The following is a 21,792-nucleotide window of genomic DNA, read 5'->3' as shown; positions in this document are numbered from 1 at the left end:
AGGGGGAAATCCTGCCTGACCAATTTGGTGGCCTTCTATGATGGGGCTACAAGGATGATGGACAGGGGTGGAGCAGTTGATGTCATCTACCTGGACTTGTGCAAAGCGTTCGACACTGACCCACATGACATCCTTGTCTCTAAATTGTAGAGACATCAATTTGATAGGTGGACCACTGGTTGGATAAAGAACTGGCTGGACGGTCGCACTCAAAGAGTTGTGGTCAACGGTTCAATGTCCAGCTGAGACCAGTAACGAGTGGTGTCCCTCAGGGATCGGTGTTTGGACTGGTCTTGTTTAACATCTTTGTTGCTGACATGGACAGTGGGATTGAGTGTGCCCTCAGCAAGTTTGGTGCCGATGACACCAAGCTGTGTGGTTTGGTTGATACGCTGGAGGGAAGGAATGCCATCCAGAGGGACCTTGACATGCCTGTGAGGTGGGCTGATGCCAGCCTCATGAAGTTCAACCATGCCAAGTGCAAGGTCCTACACCTGGGTGGGAGCAATCCCAGGCACAGCTACAGGTTGGGCAAAAAGGAAATTCATGGCAGTCCTGCAGAGAAGGACTTGGGGGTGTTGGTCAATGAGAAAATGAACATGAGCCAGCTTCAGTGTGCGCTTACAGCCCAGAAAGCCATCTGTATCCTGGGCTGCATCAAAAGGAGCGTGACCAGCAGGTCGAAGGAGGTGATCCTGCCCCTCTACTCTGCTCTCATGAGACCTCACTTGGAGTATTGTGTGCAGTTCTGGTGTCCTCAACATAGAAAGGGCATGGAACTGTTGGAACAAGTCCAGGGGAGGGCCACAAGGATGATCAGGGGACTGGAGCACCTCCCGTATGAAGATAGGCTGAGAAAGCTGGGGCTGTTCAGCCTGGAGAAGAGAAGGCTGCATGGAGACCTCATAGCAGCCTTCCAGTATCTGAAGGGAGCCTACAGGGATGCTGGAGAGGGACTATTCATTAGGGACTGTAGTGATAGGACAAGGGGTAACGGGTTGAAACTTAAACAGCAGAGGTTTAGACTGTATCTAAGGAAGGAATTCTTTACTGTTAGGGTGGTGAGGTACTGGAATGGGTTGCCCAGGGAGGTTGTGAATGCTCCATCCCTGGCAGTGCTCAAGGCCAGGTTGGATGAAGCCTTGGGTGATATGGTTTAGTGTGGGGTTTCCCTGGTTATGGCAGGGGGGATTGGAACTTGATGATCTTAAGGTCCTTTCCAACCCTAACTATTCTATGATTCTTGCACCTTGCCAAGATGCATACTGGCAGATGCACTGGCCACTTTGACAGAGACTACACCTACTGAGGTGGACACAGATGTCCTCCTAAGTAAGCATTTAGAAGGATTTTCTTTTTCTATGGATGTACATAGGAAGAGCAAGAGCTCACCTTCAGAGCACAATCAGCTCCTTGCTGCATGCAGGGCACTACTGGCTTTGCTTGCTTTCATTCATACCTATGTCAGTATCTTCTTTTCTACATATCCAGACTATCACTGCATTTGCTTTTAGATTCTCTCAGGGAACTGTATGGAGATACAGTCTGCCAAAAATATATAGATGGATCTCATGTTAGAGACATGCTACACACTGTGCAGCTTTGAAGCGTTATCTTCCCCTGCTGTCTTTGGGTGGGTCTTAGACTTGTCAGCCACAACATGGAAAATATGGATAGTAAACAAGCTGAAAGTGGTGTGAATAAAGTAAATAAAAAGCTACTGTCAAAACACATCCAATTATGCTCTACTGTGGAGATTTAACACCAGAGGATGATTTTCAACGCAAAAATAGTGTAGGATGCCTTTTCCATTTGGAGATTAGTTTGGAATGAAAGGCCTATTCGCCTATTCGTGCAATTTAAGCCAAATGCACTACAACATAATGATGCTCTCCTCAATTGCTATTCTTTATTCATGAGAAGTGGTGGATTTGTCATGTTTGTTAAATATTTTTCTGCAGCGTTTTTTTAATCCAAACCACTTAATTCAATTGTACTTTATTTTATATATAACAAATAAAGTAATCACATGTAATTACATAAGGACAGCAACACATCGATACCTTGTGCAGGAACAAAATAGGTTAAATATATTCAATGACACTGTGGAAGAAGACACAGTGAACTATGCACAGTAACCTTTCCAAATGATGGAAACTAATACATCAGAAATTACAGATTTCAGCAACTTAGTCCAGTGGTATGATTTTGACCTCCTTTCTGAGTAACAGATCAGTCAAAACACTCCACCTAACCACAACTGCAAATTTAACCCAAGACCAACCTTTTTTGTTACTCTGCTTTGACACTAATGGCAGACTGCATAACAGGACAACATTCTGCATGTTACTCACAAGGACTCTGGGGGACAGCAAAACCACAGACCATTAAGATACTGAGGAAATAGGTACAGAATGAAATAAACAGCTCAGACAGCAAGGAAATGCCAACAGAAGACCAGCACCTTATAGAATAATCACAGAATCACAGAATCCCAAGGGTTGGAAGGGACCTCAAAAGATCGTCTAGTCCAACCCCCCTGCAAGAGCAGGGAAACATAGAATGCATCACACAGGAACTTGTCCAGGCGGGCCTCGAATATCTCCAACGTAGGAGACACCACAACCTCCCTGGGCAACCTGTTCCAGTGTTCTGTCACTCTTACAGTAAAGAAGTTCTTCCTGATGTTAACGTGGAACCTCCTATGCTCCAGTTTACACCCATTGCCCCTTGTCCTATCACTGGATATCACTGAAAAAAGCCTAGCTCCATCATCCTGACACCCACCCTTTACATATTTGTAAACACTGATGAGGTCACCCCTCAGTCTCCTCCAAACTAAAGAGACCCAGCTCCCTCAACCTCTCCTCATAAGGGAGGTGTTCCACTCCCTTCATCATCTTTGTGGCTCCGCTCTGGACTCTTTCAAGCAATTCCCTGTCCTTCTTGAACTGAGGGGCCCAGAACCGGATGCAATATTCCAGATGCGGCCTCACCAAGGCAGAGTAGAGGGGGAGGAGAACCTCTCTTGCTCTACTAACCAAACCCTTTCTAATGCACCTAGGATGCCATTTGCCTTCTTGGCCACAAGGGCACATTGCTGGCTCATGGTCATCCTCCTATCCACCAGGACCCCCAGGTCCCTTTCCCCTTCACTCCTTTCCAGCAGGTCAACCCCCAACCTGTACTGGTACATGGGGTTGTTCTTCCCCAGATGCAAGACTCTACACTTGCCCTTGTTGAATTTCATCAAGTTTCTCCCTGCCCAACTCTCCAGCTTGTCCAGGTCTCGCTGAATGGCAGCACAGCCTTCTGGTGTGTCAGCCACTCCTCCCAGTTTAGTGTCATCAGCGAACTTGCTGAGGGTACACTCAGTTCCCTCATCCAGGTCGTTGATGAAAATATTAAACAGCACTGGTCCCAGCACCGACCCCTGAGGGACTCCACTAGTCACAGACCTCCAGCTAGATTCTGTGCCATTGGCCACAACTCTCTGCCTTCTTCCTTTCAACCAGTTCTTGATCCACCTCACTACCTGATCATCAAGCCCACACTTCCTTAGCTTATCTATGAGGATGCTGTGGGAGACAGTATCAAATGCCTTACTGAAATCAAGAAAAACGACATCTACCGCTCTACCATCATCCCTCCACCTAGTTACTTCCTCATAGAAGGCTATAAGGTTGGTCAAACATGACTTCCCCTTCATAAAACCATGTTGGCTGTTCTTAATGACCCCCTCATCCTTGATATGTCTAGAGATGGCATCAAGAATAAGTTGTTCCATCACCTTTCCAGGGACAGAGGTAAGGCTGATCAGTCTATAATTACCCGGGTCCTCCTCCTTGCCTTTCTTATAGACTGGTGTGACATTTGCCATCTTCCAATCCTCAGGCACCTCTCCCGTTTCCCACGATTTACCAAAAATGATGGAGAGTGGCCTAGCAATGACCTCCGCCAGCTCCCTCAGCACCCGTGGGTGTATTCCATCCGGACCCATTGATTTATAGATGTCCAGATTGCATAGCTGATCCCTAACCCAATCCTCATCTACCAAAGCAAACTCCTCCTTTGTCCTGACTCCTTCTGGGGCTACAGGAATCTGGGGCCCCTGGGGAGAGTCTGCAGGAGTAAAGACAGAGGCAAAGAAAGCATTCAGCATTCCTGCCTTCTTTGTATCCTCTGTCTCCAGGGCACCCACCTCGTTCAACAGTGGGCCTATATTGCCTCTTGTGTTAGTTTTATTTGCTATGTATTTGAAGAAGCCCTTTCTATTGTCCTTAATCCGACTAGCAAGATTAATTTCCAAGGAGGCCTTAGCTGTCCTAATTGCCTCCCTACATCCTCTAACAACTGTCCTATATTCCTCCCAGGTGGCCAGCCCCTCTTTCCATAATCCATAGATTCTCCTTTTCCACTTGAGTTTGCCCGGCAGCTCCTTGTTTAACCACGCTGGTCTCCTAGATCCCTTACTTGATTTCCTACTCATTGGGATGCTCTGATCCTGAGCTTGGAAGAAGTGGTCCTTGAGTGCTGACCAACTATGATGAGCCCCTTTACCACCTAGTACCCTTTCCCATGGGACTTCCCTTAGCAGTTGATTGAACAGGCCAAAGTTGGCCCTTTGGAAATCCAGAACTGTGGCCTTGCTAGGTATTCTGTTCCTCCCACACAGGATCCTAAACTCCACCATCTCATGGTCACTGTAGCCAAGGCTGCCATTGACCATCAGCACTTCAACCAAACCCTCCTTGTTGGTGAATACTAAATCTAGCAGCGCTCCTCTCCTAGTTGGTTTGTCCACCATTTGCATTAAGAAGTTATCATCAATGCACTGGAGGAACCTCCTAGACTGTGAATGATTGGCTGTGTGAGTCTTCCAGCAAATATAAGGGTAGTTAAAATCCCCCATGAGGACTAAGGCGTGTAGTCGCGAGGCTACTTCCAGTTACCTGTAGAAAGCCTCATCAACTTAGGGTTAGGGTCCCTAACTCCTACATATGGTACCTAAAGAAAACCAGTTAAGAGATTTAATTTATTAAGCAAGGATGCACTACCAAGAAAGTACTAGAGGTCCTCCACATTAATTATGAAACCCACCTTTTTAGGTGGTTTTAGGCCTTTCGTTTAGAGCACCAAAAGAACTCTTCTCAAGAAAATACATATCTGTGCGAAAACTTCTTGAAAAGAAGGTGTCTGGCTTCCCAGTGTAGAGGCAGAGGCACAATTTCTGCAGATAACCTCAACAGGTGAGGCACCACCTCCTCTGGCTTCCCAGCAGAACCTCCCTCCTGGTGAAAGCTGCATGGGGAAATCAACCTTCCTGCACCTGAACAGGTCTGAAAACATCCCCTGTGATCCTGACTGGAATATCTCTCTCCATGCAGCAATGATAGATCCATGTGAGCAGTACTCCTAACTGCAACAGTAGAAGGCTGCACAGATGCTGTGGTAAATACCCCTCACTGCATACGATAAGCAGAAGTTACTCTTACAAGATGCTGTGAAAGCTCGACACCATAGGTCCTGTTTAGTCCCATCTATCTCAGGAGAGGGGTAAGCACCAAGAAACAGGCTGTCATTTTTTTAAGTAACCAGTAACTGTAGTATTCAATTTCGAGAGGATCTGATGATGTTCTAAGAGGCATTGTGCATCCAGATCTTCTTCCTAAAGAAATGCTAAATCTTACTATCTCCAAGGGAAACAAAACTATCTGCTGAACTACTGCAGGGTGTCCTAACTTCTCAAAAGCTTTCAAAGCTTCTTCTCCCTGACCCGCCTTTTCAAGAATTAGAAGAGGGGATATTGCAGGAACCCTTAAATATGAGCAGACATAATGCAGACCAGGAATATATTCATAGCATGCTATTTCTAATATTGCCTAAGGCTGGAGAAGAGAACAAAAAGAATTAGAAATGTCTGCGTTAACTAATTATAAATGCTTTTCTCTGAGACAGAGCAAAAGAACATAAGCAAGGGTGAGGTAAAATCCCTATTTCCCAGATCTACATTAGCAAGTATCTGCCAAAGATCCAGTTCTGCCTGCTGGGAAAGGGCATGAGGACCTAGTCCTCAGAAAACGCATATAATTTAACTACGTAGCCTTACAGCAGAGCAATTTGAGGATTTCCACACAGAAGGAAATTTTCAAGTGGCCTGGAAGGAAAAACAATTCTATCTCCTCCTCAAGTCAACCCTGATTATGAAACAGGATCTATAAGAAATGCAAACAAACTCAAGAGAGTACATTCAAACCACTGTGTCATCCACTGAGCTTGGACACCTCATAAAAGATACATATAATTAATGATCCAGTAGTCCCACAGCTCTGCAAACCCCACTGGAGTAGAATGCAAGTCCCAGCTAAAACCAGTAGCAAAGCTCCGGAAGATGGTTGACCACCACTGCTAGCACGGCCAGGCTGTGGAAAAGCAAGATGGAGAGGAACTATGCAGTCTTCTGGAGGATGACCCTCAGGGATGCATCCCTTCAGCAGGGCAAATGGGAAAACAGCTGAAGCAGCTGCCCATCAAAATACATGGATTTTATTCTAGTTTGTATCTTCCCCTCTATGCATTTTAAGCATTAAGAGTATATGAATGTCATAGGTTCTTTCTCTCTTCACTGATTGGATGGAAATACTGCACCCAGAGGGTTAGACACTGATTCTCAAAAGGGATAAAAATAATAAAGAGCAAATGGGAAAAGAAAAAAGAGCCAAGTAAATAATAATGAAGTTGCTATCCAGATACTTTCCCTGTCTTGCAGCCATCTCCTGAGATCAGAGGGTATAACTGGAGCAGCCCAGCAAGGCAGGGTCCATGCTAATTATGAAACCCCACCCAGAATACCCAACTGCCTGAGCTGAAATAGGGTTTGCAGATACTGAGAGTTCTGAAAGAGAAGGGCACTGGCAGCACAGTTGACCAAATTAATCTCTTGTGATTGATTGAAAATGGAGCTACACCTGAGGCGAATTGTTCTGCCACCAGTAAACCATCTCTGCTGTAAGTAAAGCAAACCACTAAACCACAGTTCTTACTGCCGTCACTACATGTCTCTTACTGCCCTGCTTTCTGGAAAAGTTATCATCAAACAGTATTTTACCCTTGAATGTTTGAGTATAACCTTGAAATAGAAACTGTAGTGAAAGAAATTGCTTCACAAAGACCTAAGTTAATAACAAAAGGACAGCTGTATGTTCAGATACCTTTCAGAATTTGCTTTAATACTATTGATATTACTCTCACTGGTATTTAATCCAGAAAAAGGTCTTTAGGAAAAGGGAGGGAGGAGCAGAGAAGAGCATTTGCACTTAGAAAAACAGGTCACTGTAGGAGGTTCTCACCATAAACAACCTGCAATTTCCAAGTGAAAATAAAACTGCTTTTTACAAATCAGTGTGCAAGAAGCAGATATGCCATGATTATCTTGCAAAGAGCGATAACCCAAGAATTTTAGGTGGCAGAGTTTTATTTCTTTTAGAACCTCAGACCTATTGGCAATCAGCAAAATATCTGATGACCAGAGCTTACATATACCTTTACATTCTCTGTAAACATGGATTTACTACATAAAGGTCCTGCTACAAGCCACTCTTACCTTACTGCAACAGCCATACTTCCAATGGGGTTGATTGGCAACGGCCTGGCTCCAGGGAATATTCCCCTACTCAGAACTCGAGCTCCATTTTGTATCACTCCTGGAGGAACTAAAAGAACAAAAAACAAGAAAAAAAAGAACAATTTTTCTTTTAAAGGAAAAGTTAGGAAAATGAAGGTGCAAAATGTGGAACTTGTCATGAAAAGAGAAAGCATTAGAGAGGCTCGTGTAGTACACTGCTTACCTTGAACATCTCAGCCTCAACCCTTGTGAATGCCATGCTGTTTACAATGCTATTTTCATGGAAACAAAGTAACAGCAACCAATGAGACAACATGGATTGTGGAAGTCACTGCCTGACCTAGTTGCTGCAGATCATTCCCTGCACAACCACATCACTTTTGTTTTGTAATCGCCATTCTGCTGGGAATTCATGTGCTTGGAGTCAAAGCCAGCTATGAGCATAGATGAAACTATGTCGCCTATAAGAAGAAACAATAACCCTTTACAGATAAACAGAGTGTAAGCACCTCACTGCAAGAATATAGGTCATAGCTTTTTATCATCCCAGCTTACTTTCTCAGCAGCAATTTCTTGGCCTCTGTCTCCTGCAAAATAAAGTGTTAACTACAAATGTGAATTTACCAGGAAGGGTAAAGAAGAGGCTAAAAAGGCACTAGCTCCATATGACTAATTAGCCCCTCTCTTGCCATCGATGACCTCTGCCACCCACCCTGATGTCAGTGATATCCCTCCAGCACATGGCTGGGTCACAGCCGAGCTTCCCCCATCCAATGGACTGATGCCACACATTGAACTGTGTAGGTACTGGCCACTACGGATCAGAGATTTCACTGGGGTTGTTTTAACTTGGCTGTGTATCAAAGACTGCAGCTCCAGGTAACAAGATTTTAACCTACAACTGAGTACTTCTTTTCTAGCTAGGCATATTTCTGTGCGCTGCTCAGCCCAGGGCAGCCAGCCCCCAGAGGCAGCACTACAAAGGCACCACCAAAGCTGGAGTCTGCCCTCAGAAGGCCCTCAGCATTTTCCTCCTCCACTGTGGGATGGCAGGACTTCTGTACACAGTTCTTATCCTAGGTGCTTACTAGGGACTTACATGGAATGCCAATTGTTTGTACAACTATTATGTCCCTACAGGTTGGAACTGTAACCCCTAATAGCCTTAATCTGAACTTGCTTATTTAACATCCACGGCTATCCAGTTTGCTTATGTTTTCTTTACTATAAGACACCAATCATACTGCAGCATCCCCTGGTGGGGACTGTCCAAAAAGAGAATTACGATTGTTACTCTGGATGTATTATTTTTAAACACACAGATATTATATAAATACATGTAAGAAGTGTAATCACCTTATAAACACCCACAGAATTTTAAACAAATTACAGGGAGACTAGAAAAATCATTCAGCCTAAGAATCAACACAAAAGTTGAAGTTTATATGCCCAACTTCAAACACCTGCACCCCAAATATATTAGTGTTTTATGAGGCAGAGAGATACAGGTTCAGAAGTACATAATTTTTAAGCCACTGAGGTACACTTCAGCTTCAACACCAAACCAGAACCACACCTCCTTCTCCTGCTACCCTGATGCTCACCTTGCTTCACCCCAGACCATGTAGATTAGGCCTGGGAAAATAATCTTTCTCCTGCTGGTGAGAGTACATCACCCCCTTAATCAAATCCTGTCACTGTGTTATACCCACCTTTACTTTTGAGCACCTCTGAAAAATAGGTCATTTATGTTTAGGTGCTTAACTGCAGCCTCAAATGGCTAAAATTACAGAACTTGCTTTATAACAACTGGGGTCGGCTTTCAATGACCAACATAATCCAAAAATTGTGGTTTGCTATTTATACTTCACTACTTCGTGCACTTTTTCTTCCAGCACTAGATTATGAGAAATTGATCCAATCTGTTTCACTCAGGGGACACTACCAGACTTCCAATGCTCCCGTGTTTGAGTTTGTAGACACTGTAAAGGAATGTCATCTTGCTAAAAGTTTCAAAATCTGCACTTTTTACCATATTTGTTCCCACAGCATGACATTAATATGGCCAAAATACCAGTGATATGATAGAAGACTTCTTAAGGATATGGCTAACCTAAAATGCAAAGGTAACAGATAAATTCAAAAAGCAAATAAACCTGCTAATATCAAAAGATCAGTAAGACATGATTTTCAGTGGGCATGTTTTTTCCAACAGGCTTTCAAGAAGGACAGATTTTGTACTGCACTACACATTACAGTTTCTCTACATTTACAAAGCCCTGTTAAAAGAAATGAACCAGCAGTTTTGATCTGGGAAAGATCTGGGATTTTTCTCTTTACTCTGACACAAACCACAGAGTTTTATACTGAAATGAAAGATTTATGCATACACACAGAGCCACATGTCAGTTAGTTGTGGATGTTGCCTAAATATATAGACATGTAAAACTTTAAAGCAAACACACTGGAAGTTCTACTGCAAAATAGAATAACAGGCTCCTTGATTCTCAAACTCTTCTTTCCATGGTTATCTAATTATACTGGCCTGTTGGCAGAGTTAACTGATGCTTATCTTATCCTTTCCTCTCTCCTACCCTTTCTGCCTTATTGACAAATCCCATTGCTTCACTTTCTCATCACTTCCTTAAAAATACTGCTTCATGTCTTTCCTTCTTTATATTCTCTAAGTTTCCTTTTCTCCTGCTCTCCTGTATATACAAAATACACTGGCAAGTCTCATTGCTTAGACCTTCTGTATACTGACATCCCCACTCAAACCCATTCTCCATCTTCCTTGACTCTTTGCAGGTTTGCAAGTCATGATGTGCTATTCAGAGAACACAGACACAAACAGTCCTCATGCCTTGGCTTCCCTCTGAATACACCACAGCTCTGTATACTGAAATCACCACTCAGAATTCAGTAACTATTTCAGCTTGCAACAGCAGTGTTATGGCTCTGATTTTTATGTTTGTTTCCCCAAACTCTCTGAATTACCATGAAGCAATACCACTACTGCACTAGCAAATCACGCAGACAGACAAACAGAAAGGGACCAACAGGAGGATGACACTGGACAATTCAGGGTATCCTTTCAGTAAGCACCTGGAATCATAATGAAAAAAAAACTACCACACAAACCCCCTATGTATATAAACTGCTAATACATTGTCTCTGATACCTGGACACTTCCCTGCCTTTGTGCAGGCTGCATGAAGATAGTGACTTATTATCCAAGGAATTATTTCTACATGTTGGTACTTTCGAAGGGTTGTGGATTATTTACTGGAAAATACATGGTGCTTTTATTCCAAAGATACATTTACACCTTACAAGCTTTAATTACGTTTCAAAACCATACTTTGAGGTGAGGTATTTATATTTTAGATTGAAGATTCATGGTGTGGGGTAAGATAATTTACTTTAAGCCATATCATCAATCAGTGCCACTCTGGACTAACACTTTACAGTCCAGACTTCTCTTTTCTAATACTTCCTTAACCAACAGCACAGGCAGGTTACATGGTTCCCAATTCCTAGGCAGAAGTGTGAAATGTAATTTACACCTCTTCTGTGCAAGTGCCAAGAGACATTTATATCTGAGAAACTCAGCTCAAGAAAACAATGCAAAAAGATCTGTGCATCTTTTTTGATAAAGGTTTTACAAAATGTTTTGGTGAAGCACAAAGAGCCTGAAACAACAGAATCATTATTCACCTTTTGGCTTTCACCACTGTAGTGTTTTCAAGGAGGCAATGGATCTCATTTTGCTTTCAGGAAGCCTAAACCCTGGAAATACCTCCACTGGAATAGACTTAAACTGTGTACAGAGAATCTGCCCCTAATCTGCTTCATGAATAGGGAAATTACTTTTGGACTGTCTGCTGCTCTGGTGGAATTCCACAACCTGAGCAGGATTTGCTGGCATTTCAAGTCTCCACTGGCTAAGCAGAGAGAAGCAATTCATCCAGTGTCAAAAATCAAGACTGCATTTCTGAAATTCTCCAAGATGGAAAATAATCCGTCTTTGTAGCAAAGTTCTACATTACAGTTTAACAGACAATAAAGTGAATACCATGTAGAAGAACATACTATAATCTGAATCCATTAAAACTCTAACTACTTTTAGGTAGTGTTAAAAAGATAAAACAGAAGCCCTGAAAAATCCAGTGCTGTTTTGTAGCCTATACTCAGGTACCTGATCACTCCACAGCCAGTGCAGTACTGTTTTAATTCAGAGCATGGTCTTGTGTGTACATTAGCCGAGTACAATATTTCAAACTGTGGACTTCTTTCATCACATACCTTGGCAGAAGACTGCATCCATAATCTCTTACTTGCAAGCATGTGTGCAAATGAAGCAAACTTCCCCATACAGCCAAGATAACATCCTCATCAAAGACCTTCAGTACAATCAAAACCATGTTAGACTGTGTCCTTCCCTGAAGGTTTGATTGTCTAACATACAATATAGCAATCTGGCAAAATTGAAATGGAGAACACAAATACCCAATGGATAGAGTCAGACACACTGACACCCCAACAGCTCATTAAAATAAGGAAGCCAACTTCTTGGATGAATGTTGGTACATGGAAGTTAAATAAAGTATCAGTGCTGAGAGTGATTTGTTGTGCAAGGAAATTAAAAAAAAAGGGGTAACAAACACATTCTTTATGTCATCTGGAAAATAAGCATACACTTCATTAAACTTTCTAGGTTAAGGTAGCCAATATTTAGAATACTGAGGAAGAGTGAATAGTCTTTGCTGAAAATGAACTTTAAAGAATGGAATATATAGTAGGAAGGTATCCTGTAGGGACAGACTGGTTCTCTGCCTCTTCTGTCATCATGGGGCACATACATTTATCTCAGTGCTGTCTTCCCTGACCCATCTCTTGTAGTACAGAAGAAACCATTATAGACAAGAGGTACCAAGTTTCTGCTAGTATCTGTCAGCTTCAGCTTTTTTCTGCCAATCTCTCTTCCAAGAGAGCATTTAGCAGAATATTGTACCTCAGGCTACAAGAACTGAAAATAGGAAATTGCTAATGATGTGTAATTGATGGGACAGCAGAGGCTGCCAAAAGCAAATGTTATCCGCCAAATGTGTACCTTTATTCACTTCAACTCTCTTATCCCAGGCATAAGTTTGATACCATCTGCCTAACATCTTCTGTTTTACTGCTCAAGGACAATTTTAAAGCCCTGAAATGCCAGACTCTGTAGTCCTAACAAACTGCAAATCAAGGATGCATCCAAGCCATTACTCTAAACAAGAATTTGAGGTGGGGGGAGATGAGTGTATCTTGATAATCCTATCACACTCATACCTTGTCTAAAGACATTTAATAAAAATAACTCAATCTTCCAAGTTATTATTTGTGTAAGCAGAAAACTATGGCTAGAGAGTTTTCAATTTGGTGATGCTGAAACTGCCTGACAACAAACTAGACCATGCTGCTAAGTCAAAATATGAGAATTAGGGAGAAAGAATTATAAAGTATTTCATAAAAGGAAGTTTTCTTTCCAATTCTATTTCCTCACATTAATGGTTTAACACTGAAACACTGCAGGAGGGAGGAGTGGGACAGGAAAAATCCTCTTTAATAGAAGTTGAGGATGCCATTCCCCCCAAAATCCCCACAACTCGAATGGAAAGTTTCAACCCTACTGAAAATGTCTTTTCCCAATTTCCACTTTGGTACAGAATCGTCACCAAAAATAGCTTTATGAAACGTTCTACTGTCCATGATTTATCATTTTCTGATGTAAAAAGTTAGGCTGGAAGCTGACTTGTCTACAGCAGTACAAACAGAACATTACAGTTATCAAGTTTCATACACAATAAAAAAAACCCAAAGAAAACAGCATGTTCCATTTGATCCTATTTGGACCATTTCTGTCTTTTATTAAGGCAATTCTGTATCAAGTTTTTGTCTTGATTCCTGTAAATATATTTTCCATATACACAATCCACTTAAATTAGCTTAAAAGGCAAATTTCATCAGGGTACTATTTGAGAAGTCTAGAAGTACAATATTAGTAGAACTCTTGAGGGAATTGCTCCTCCTACCATCAAAATGAAAATGTATGTAATCTATTCTAGGTTTCATGTGCTTTGAGACAAAGATTAATAAAGATTTCCAAACCAGAGAGACACTGATCTCACCCTTGGAAATCCTGCTTTTTAAGAAGCACCCAGCAAAAGTCCACGCACGTACCTTCTCAAACATCTTTACCACAGTACTGTCTGCTGTAAGGAACCACTAACAAATACAGTGCCGTAAATTCTCCCTAAGTCCACCACTTTCCAGCTAACCTGGGTGAGCAGTATCGAAAACAGAATACTGAAAAGAGCTGAGAACCCTGGTTTCTATCCAAAACCTTTCTGCAAGCACTGTTTATAGATGTCTATAGTGTTAACCTCCAGTTTGAGCAATGTACTTATATTTGTGTGTGTCCTGGTTTGAGCAGTAGCAGTCATTTTTCTCCTTCTTGGTAGCTGGTGCAGTGCTGTGTTTTGACTTTCAGGCTGAGAACGGTTGCTGATAGCAAGCGTGTTTTGAGTTACTGCTCGGGTGTTTGGTTTGTTCAAGGCCTTTCCTGAGATCACGCTCTGCCAGGGAGGAGGGGAGGCCGGGAGGAAGGAGAGACAGGACACCTGACCCAGGCTAGCCAAAGAGGTATTCCATACCATAGCACATCATGCCCGGGATGTAACCGGGAGAGACCTGGAAGGGCTGGAGCTCTGGGGGGATGGAGGAGGTATCAGTCGGTGCTCGGTCGGGCAGGATGGGGTGAGTTATGGGTCGGTGCCTGGTGAGGTGTTGTATTCTCTTCACTTGTTATCGGCTTTATCATTATTATTTGTAGTAGTAGTAGCAGTAGTGACCTGTGTTATGCCTTAGCTATTAAACTGTGCTTATCTCAATCCGTGGGGGCTACATTCTTTGGATTCTCCTTCCTAACTCTCCGGTAGTTGGGAGAGCAAGGGGGGGAGTGAGTAACGAGCTGTGTGGACTTGGTTTAAACCATGACAGTGTGCAATTCCCAAATTATACAGCAACAGGCAAAGAACTACTAATGAATTCAAAGCTATGTATAATATTACTGAGTGAGGAGCTTCTTGAATTGAACCAAGATTTCCAGTATAAACCCTTTTATGCAGCATTGTTTCAGTAGCAGCAGCAGCAATGCACTACACACACTCCCTACTTACTGGTCCTTCCTGAAGAGGAAGTGGTTCCAAGCTCAGAATGACCTCACCAATTAAGAAGGTATTGCTACTTAAAATGCTTACAGTGACTTGAATCTCAGGAAGTCAAAACATACTGCAAACCCACCAAGACCAATCTCCATTTTATTTATGGCAAAACACAGTGGGTTGGCAATACTAAACGATATGCTCATGACATGACACTCTGTAAGAATCGGGAATGCTACACTGGAGTAACAGCTGGTAAGATTTACTTTCAAGACATTGGTAAGAACTGACGTACTGAAAATCTGAGCACTTGTACAAAACTAACCCATGGGCTTCACTGAGTTAGTAGCCATGACTTCTGAACTGAGCTTTACAATTTGTAGACCACCTTCTTTTCCTCTGTCCCCTCTTGTGAACTGGATTCCCAGCAGGGAAAAGAGGCCCAGAAATTTGATGCAACTTGCTGAAGATGGCCTAGCCAGGCCCCAGTGTCTTGCAGGACAACATACAGTTTTCAACGCAAGCTACATATTTTGGAATTAACATTCATGTACTGGCTACTAATAAAATCCAAAGTATTTGTAACTTGTGACAGCTGCTACTGAAGAAAGCAGGTGTCCGAGTTGCAGTTTCTTTTTAAACATAATCAAACCATGCAAAACTTGATGAAATACGACTTCCATGCACCAAAGCAAATAAAAAGTATTAAAACTATGTCCCTGCATGCCCTTTCTTAGCACATCACAGTATCTTTCATGCCTTATCCTTGGTGCCAGCTGGACTGTATATTTCAGTAAAGCCTTGCACAGAATAGGTATTTTTAACTTCTGCCTTTAGTCACAATCTAGAAATATCTGTGAGAATACTACAAAGTGTTAATACTTTAGGAACTGACTTCTGCTGTCAACACCCCAACTGTAAGAGCATTATTTCCAATCATTAGTGACAATGCTAACAATCAAATTCATGAGCCTGTGAACTAAAACCCCCACAAACACAAAATAATCCGAGTGAGAGTGTTTCACTCTTATTTCTGCATGAAAACTAAAGCACGGTGTGATTGGGGTAAAATGGTAAGCAATGTTTGTAACAGCTCAGACACCATTTCAAGATTTCCTATCAAAGCAAAAGCTGATTTTAGGATTAATGTGTGGTTGTTAGCAGTGTTTCACACACATGTAAGGAATTTTAAAGGGTCATTTAAAACACAAAGCTAATTAACCAAACTGTTACAAAGCCGGAATAGTGTATTGTGGATTTTCTAACACCACTGAGATGGGATTCCCTTCTGGCAGGCTATATTAAAGGAATAAATTTTAATAAGATTTTGAATAACGGCTGTAGCTAGCTTCATCCTAAAGATGCTTTTAGCACCCACACTGCCTAGATGAGCACAGATTTTTATCCCGCTCAAAAGGTAGCTTTTAATCCAAGAAGATGCCTTCAAAGTCAAAAGCTAACACATGTAACTGTCCACACAAACATGAATCCAGGCTGCCGCAATCTACTTTGGAGGTATCTACATTTCACAATGATAGCTAAGTGTCTGTAAGACAGGCAAAGGCCTTAATGTACTGGAGTTCTAAATTTCCTGACTTGTCAAGTTGTTACACAGTGAAATGAAACTCAGGTTCTGCCTCCATGTGAGCATCTCTGTTATGGAAGTAAACTGGCACATTCTGAGTCAGATTCTCAGACCAAACAGCTGTTTTCAGTCAAGTATTAACACCTGTATCCAAATAGTGAACTGTGACCCTCCCTCTTCAGATCCTGTCTTCAGAAGATGAAGCATTTTGCAGCCCTGATGGCTTGAGCACATGTTTAACACCACAGTCTCATACAAAACCCAGAACTCTCAGTCTTCAAGGGATCAAACGGTATCAGCACGCTTACTGCCCTGATCATTCACAGCTTGACTTACAGATTGCTGTAGTCACTGACAGAGCAGAGAACGAATGCTGAGCTTCTAGATGATGCTCAGCATTGAGATGAAATTTTTACAGCCCAACTGCATTTTATTTGAAAACTAATTTAAAATGTGATGTTTCATGCAATTTTTTCTTAATGTGTGGTAGTAATTAACTTGCTTTAACTTGCCTAATGTTCTCCCAACATGGTAAATAAGAAATGCTACCCAACTGCAATGCACATGACAGGCTGATTACCTTCCTTGGGTATCCGTTCATTCACACAGTAAAACATTTCTCCTCTACAATTTAGAGGACCTCTCAGGTTATGATAAAAACTTCTGCCCTTTCCTTCTGCACCAGCCACTTCTACCCAGCGTTTGGAAGGATTCATGAACTTCTGAACAGACCCTGCATTTCAGTTTAAAAGCACAGAGGAAAGCCTTGTTACGTGTGGATATCAAGGAGGGAACAATGCGAGTGAGAACCCATCTTTCTGCTTTCACCCCCCTCTCACTTCTGATGTCCTGACACAGTAGCCCACTGGGAAGGTGACATGGGGAGAGAGATATGCCAAACTTGTAGGCGGCAAGAATTTCCTTCCTTAGAGCGACCTCTATGAACTAAAATAGCAATAAAACATCTGCCAACCTTCAAGCTATGGTCTCTATGAAACAACAGTGATGAAGTCTTCAAATCACTTCCATGTAAACACCTGCAATGCTGGCAAACATGCATGTGATAAAAACCTACAGTGTATTTAGTACATGCTACAGAGATCTCCTTTTTTTCTTGTCTGCAGTCTTCTCCTGCCCTCCAGTTCCTATGGTAGTATAGATTATCCTTGTGTTTTCTGTGCATCTACTGCTTTACATCTCCTTCCCTCTCTCACATACCTTCTACCCCTGCATTCTCTTTCTACTCCAACTTTCCCCCCATTTCTCTGTCTCACAAACCTGGTTTCTTTAAATTTCTGATCCATTGAAGATCTCTCACTTTATTCTTCCCACTAAGCCCTACAATAGCCTCCTCTCCCCAGTAAAATCCTTCCCTTTTTCTACCTACACATTGTGGGATTGCTCACCGTTTTACAGCACAAGAGTCCCTGAAATCTGTTTAGGAAAGGAAGTCAAGGAGCACTCTTCTCTCGTTCCAGGATAGGCAGTTTCTTGGTACATTATGCTCTCCCCCAAGAGTAGCTTTTCAAGAGGCATTTCTCTGGCAGGGTCACAAAGCAAGCTCACAATAGCTTTCCCTGGCTGCACAGGAACTGCTTTGATGGTAATTGACTCTCTTCTCCAGGCAGAGTACCAAAGTGCGAAGCTAATCAAGGCTTCCCTGGAATTTGGATTTGGTTGCCCGAGCTAGAACAATAGTGGTGATGTTAAACAGGTTTGATAATGGCTCCTATTTTAACTTCTGCCTTTATTTTTCAGAGCTGCCTGTCACTTGGCATTACCGTGCTTGCTGACCAGCAACATGTTTGTTTTCCTGTACTCCCTGCTTTTGTGTAGCTGTATTCCTCTACAGATTCCTCCAATACCATCACTGCAAGCTCTGTGGGCCATGATGATTTCTGCACTACTTGCACATCCTAGTACAGTGGAGGCCAAGGCTGCTTCAATGCTCTAATACACAGCATCAAAACCTTGGGTCTGATCACAGAACAAGGGTGACAGTACTGGCAGGAAATGAGACCTTTCGTTGCTGCCCGGAGCCTGCCTACTGCCTTGCATCAGACAGAGCAAAAAAAGCAAAATGGGCAGGATATGTGCAAGGAAGGAGTTGAAACAGTGCCCATGTGAATGGAAAGTATCCAGATGGCTGTGGTAACTCACACGATAGGAGTCAAATCAAAACAAAATGAAAACAAAACCATATGCCATGTACCCTTCGCTCTCTTGCTCTCTTTCTCTCCCTACATTTCTCCTGGCTGTTGCCTCAGGTCTTTCTATCAGTGCAGATAATAGTACGTTTAACTCAATTATGTGTATGTCATGAATAACAATAACCCCTCTTTTACATTAGAGATCATGGATTACTATTATTCATGTAACAAAGAATGTAATATATAACACAAAATTATACTCATGTTAAGGGTCAAGGAAGTGTAAGGGTCTACAAGGGAAGTTATACTTCTTCATTAAATCCTTCTTTTGATCTGGTATGCTGTATACTTATAAAAGAGAATATTAACTTTACATGTCTATGTTGCTATATGCTATAGAAATATCTACTCACAACCTGCTTGTATCTCAGGGGGAGTATTCAAAAGCATCATGGCAGTGGCAGCATCAATGTCAGGATCTGGAAAAATCAACCAATAAATACATTATTTACAACTGGGCTAATCTTCTTGCCCCCGTTGCTAAACTACAGGCTCAACCAAATCTCTGCAGTGAAGAAGTATGAGTTCATTATTCAGAGGGCTCCTTAATCACATGTTGAATTTATCCCCAAACTTGCATGTGATCCCATTGCTACTATTAAGTAGAGCGCAGTGATGAATGTCACCGAATTATACTCATGTGTGCATGATAGCTTTACTCTTAGCCTCATGAATTCATTCTTTAATTCTGTGGAGAGTATTTAGATTGCATTACAAAGGATCTGTGAAAGCAAGTGCAACATCACAATTTAGAAGGAACACAGAGGGATGAGCTGACAGTAGAGTGGGAAAGCATAAGGAACACCTACACCTGAGCCGCTGCAGAAGACAACACTCAGTCATTTTGATTTGTCGACAGGGATTTCAGCGATGTTTAAGAAAGTGCTGGAAGCCAAACTGCTACAGTTAAAGGGATATTAAAAAAAAGAAACTAGGATTCCACTGAAAACTTATTTGCATCCTTATCCATTGTCACTTAAATATAAGCAAAAATCATCAGCTGGCTGCTGCTATTCTTAAATGGGTTTCCGAATCCATCACGAACAGTCAGTTGACAGATGGTAAGTTACAGAGACAGAACAAAATATGATTCTTTTATAACTATATTCACTTGCTTCACACACAGCAGCTCGCCTCCTATGGAAATGTAGGTAGCTATGACAACAGTAAACAACCCACAACGGCCACTGAATAAGCTGAAAAGAACATCTGCCCCAGCAAAGCGTCCCAGCTGCCCTGGGGCGCAACTTGCTAATCGCGCAGTGATGCCGTGTGACAGAAAAAGCCGCCTATGCCATGTCCAAATAAATGAAGTGTGCAATTGAAGCAGACATAAAAACGCACACCCTGGCCGACTGCTGCCTCTGTGCCACAAAACTGAATGAGTAATGAGTATGCATTTGTTGTCTGGGACGTGGCTTTTTTCAGCTTACCAGTACTTATAGTAAATTACATACCAAAAAATTCTATTTACTACTAACAGCTTCATGGCACTTTATTTTAGCTATTATGTCACAAAATTACTTTTCACTGTTAAAAATGCATGTATATTGTACCTTTATATATTCCAAATCTATTTCCAGTAATGTGATGTGGTATAGAGCCCATCAATTTACTAGCAATACAATAGAGAAGATTTTAGTATCCGCTTAAGCGAATCAGAAATTTACTCCACTGGTTAAGAAAAGAAAGGGATTTTTTATTAGTTTAGGTATGTACTACTTTTCTGTGAATAGCTGGAAACACACTTCTAATGGCTGCTCGTATTTAACTACCAAAACAGTAAACAGAGCAACAGTGCAGGGGGTGTAAAACTAAGAAGTTGAAGCAACAGCAGACTAAATTAGTATAAAAGGTACCCACACACAGGAAAGCAGGTGCTTAACTGTCTCCTGGACAGGCCAGCATATCCTCTTTCAAAAGTCACCAGCAGACTACTACAAAAAACAGCTTTACCAACTTACATTCATCTTCAAATCCTTAGAGCAGTCTTCCAGTACCTAAAAGCGGCCTACAAGAAAGCTGGAGAGGGACTTTTTACAAGGGCATGCAGCAACAGGACAAGGGGGGATGGCTTCAAATTGAAAGAGGATAGATTCAAATTAGGTATTAGGAAGAAATTTTTCACCATGAGATTGGTGAGGCACTGGAAAAGGTCGCATAGAGAAGTTGTGAATGCCCCATCCCTGGCAATGTTCAAGCTCTAGTGGAAGGTTCCTGACTATGGCAGGGGGTTGGAAGTAGATGATCTGTGAGGTCCTTCCCAACCCTAACCATTCTATGATTCTGTGACATGATTATATGAAGATACATCAAAGGCAGTATTCCTGTTGCAAGCATCTATGCTTAAAGTGCCACTTCCAAACAGCTTCACTCCAGAACACATGCCATGTTGCAGGACTGGGTCCACATATTACACAGCAGGAGTTCCCCTGTAGTCAGACTGAAGAGGGATATTGTATCTAACATTGAAAAGCAAAACAAAAAGCAAAGAAGTCTGAGAAATAAAGCCATACCAAACCAGAATTCTTCCATCTCTTTCATTCCCTAAAATCAGAAGACTGTTAGCAGATGAATTTACTGTATCATAATTCATGCAGCCAACTTCAGCATTTGTTTATCAGCTGTTCCTGGATTTAGTTTTCTTGTTTTACTTTAAATATGGTCCCACCACTGGGTAATACTGTAGCATGCTAATTTTTCTCTTGAAAGAACAAAAGGACACAACCAAAAAACGTGTTTCCTGCTGACTGGGCTTTGTTTGTGTAACAAACTGTGCTTTGAGATAAAATCAATGCAACCAGTTTATCTCGAAAGGTCCAGTCTTGGCCTTCGGATCACTAATGGTACTACCATGTTTCTGCGACGACTTCACCACACAAACACCAACTCTTTACACACAGGATTGTATCCACAGCAGTAGTTCCCAAAGCACAACCATGATTCAAAGCCCATCCACACCTGCTATGGTCTCTGTTTCTATTGGTGTTTTCCTGAAGAAACCAGACAGCTATTCCAGAATGCCTTGGCAGAGGTAAGAGGGCTTGGAGACACACACCCAGGGTGGTGTCAGCAGGATCCAGGACAATGTGCTTTGAGTTGTACCTCTGCAGAGAGAAAAGAAAAAGGAGGGACTGGGTTCCCAAGAAAGACAAGGCTGAGGGCCAG

General features: G+C 42.1%; 1 protein-coding gene across 3 annotated transcripts in view; it reads right to left on the bottom strand.

The window, feature by feature from the left end:
* The window catches only part of FOXN3 (forkhead box N3), a 137,737-nt gene that overhangs the window by 7,042 nt on the left and 108,903 nt on the right, over nucleotides 1–21,792 (bottom strand). Inside the window, exons 5-6 of one of the 3 annotated variants that reach the window (XM_034061934.1) lie at nucleotides 18,978–19,043; nucleotides 7,604–7,712 (exon numbers count right to left, since the gene is read on the bottom strand). In XM_034061934.1, coding sequence (XP_033917825.1) covers nucleotides 7,604–7,712; nucleotides 18,978–19,043 — 175 coding nt within the window. The remainder of the gene's footprint in view (nucleotides 1–7,603; nucleotides 7,713–18,977; nucleotides 19,044–21,792) is intronic. The other 2 variants (XM_034061936.1, XM_034061937.1) reach the window with 2 other exon arrangements.

The sequence above is a fragment of the Melopsittacus undulatus genome, chromosome 4, assembly GCF_012275295.1.
Source record: "Melopsittacus undulatus isolate bMelUnd1 chromosome 4, bMelUnd1.mat.Z, whole genome shotgun sequence".
In the NCBI taxonomy this organism is placed as follows: domain Eukaryota; kingdom Metazoa; phylum Chordata; class Aves; order Psittaciformes; family Psittaculidae; genus Melopsittacus; species Melopsittacus undulatus.
This window is presented reverse-complemented; position numbering and strand designations above follow the sequence as displayed.